This window comes from Myotis davidii, unplaced genomic scaffold (genome assembly GCF_000327345.1).
Source record: "Myotis davidii unplaced genomic scaffold, ASM32734v1 scaffold41, whole genome shotgun sequence".
Taxonomy (NCBI): Eukaryota; Metazoa; Chordata; class Mammalia; order Chiroptera; family Vespertilionidae; genus Myotis; species Myotis davidii.
Window position 1 is genome coordinate 34,712 of NW_006292344.1, and position 1,381 is coordinate 36,092.

Sequence of the window (1,381 nt, forward strand, 5' to 3'; positions counted from 1 at the left end):
TTTAAAAAACAGACCTAGATCGACCAGAATCAAAACCCATCGTCCCCAAACAGCATGGAGTTGTGTACGTCAGAAGCACCCCCTTAAATTTCTTCATTGTCAGGAAAATGACTCCTCCTTAGCTTTTATCCATTTAAGAAAGTTTAAAATGATTTTATCATGCATTCCTAACTGCGAAAATTAAGAGCATTATTTCAAAGAGAGCTAGAGAAGACCGGAAACAGGAGAGGAAGAGTTGGCTGCTCCCGAGACCTTTGCAGATGCCGCCGCCACACGCTCCCGCTCGCCCTGCTCAGTGCGGGGACCCGGGCTTTCCGGGACGCGCCGGGGGCCGCCTTTCCCAGCAGGACTTTTACACGTTTCCTATCTGAATGGGTATCAAGTGCTCGGGCTAAAGGCCAGGCAGCCCTTCAGGGTCAAATTAAATGCCCTGTTCCCACCGCTAGTTAACCGGGCGGCGCGGGGTGGGGGTGCCTGCCTCTCTGGCCCCGGGCGCCGCGGACAAGGACAAGGGCGGAGCACGGACCCCCGGGGAGGTCGGGCCACCTGCACCCGGCGCGCCTCCGGCTTCCGCCTCCCGTCCGGCCCGGAGCCTCCGCTTCAGGGACGCGGAAACCCCGTAGGTGCAGGGTGGGAGGGGAACGCGAGTCGAGCACCGCTTGCTGCAATATTCTTCCGCCTCCGAGCAAAGAGTCCCGACCTTCTCTCGGCGTCCGGCGATTTCCAGGAACCCTGCAGTATCTTGAAACACCCAACCTGGGTTTTCCAACAGACCTGCCTCGGATATTTTCGGAGGTAAGGCTCCCAGGGTCACAATTTTGTGGCTCACCGAAGAGCCACGGAAAAATTCCTCCGCAGAAAACGGGTTCCGGTCGCGAGCGTATAAAAAACGGGTGGCGCGGTCCCGCTGTCTTTTCAGTCGGGCGCTGAGCGGCTCTTCGGAACATGTCTGGTGGCTCTGCGGACTATAACAGGTACGGCGCTGCCCGCGGTGCCCGCCGGTGAAGGTCATGCGGCGCCATGGGGTGGGGTGTAGCAGCTGGTGTGGAGGCGGGGAACTCGGGTTCATAGGTGTTTGCCCGGGGAACGGCGCCCCTATGTCCTTCGAGAAGCTTCCATGATGGGCAGGGCCACGGACTCCAGTGAGACAAGGGTACGGAGATGGAGTGGTGTGGCGGCTTTTCCCGAAGGCCCTTTGAATTTCTGGCGCCACCCGTGCCGCACAGAGCTGACGTTTGGGGAAGGCCGTGGCGCAGGCCGCGTCCCGTGCGGTGTAACCGGCCTGAAGCTTTATGTGCGGCCACGGGCGCGGGCGGAGGGAGGTGGGGGAGGGAGGCTGCGGCACCCACTGGCCACGACCGGGAGGTGCCGGGACCGGGCC

General features: G+C 60.8%; 1 protein-coding gene across 3 annotated transcripts in view; it reads left to right on the plus strand.

Moving 5' to 3' along the window:
- The first annotated feature begins 884 nt into the window (after positions 1-884).
- Positions 885-1,381, plus strand: part of EIF4A2 (eukaryotic translation initiation factor 4A2) — a 5,851-nt gene continuing 5,354 nt past the window's right edge. For all 3 annotated transcript variants that reach the window (XR_435769.2, XR_435770.2, XM_006765844.2), the window contains exon 1: positions 885-974. Coding sequence is in view for 1 of the 3 variants with exons in the window: in XM_006765844.2 (XP_006765907.1) it covers positions 946-974 (29 nt within the window). In the remaining 2 variants the exon portion in view is untranslated. The remainder of the gene's footprint in view (positions 975-1,381) is intronic.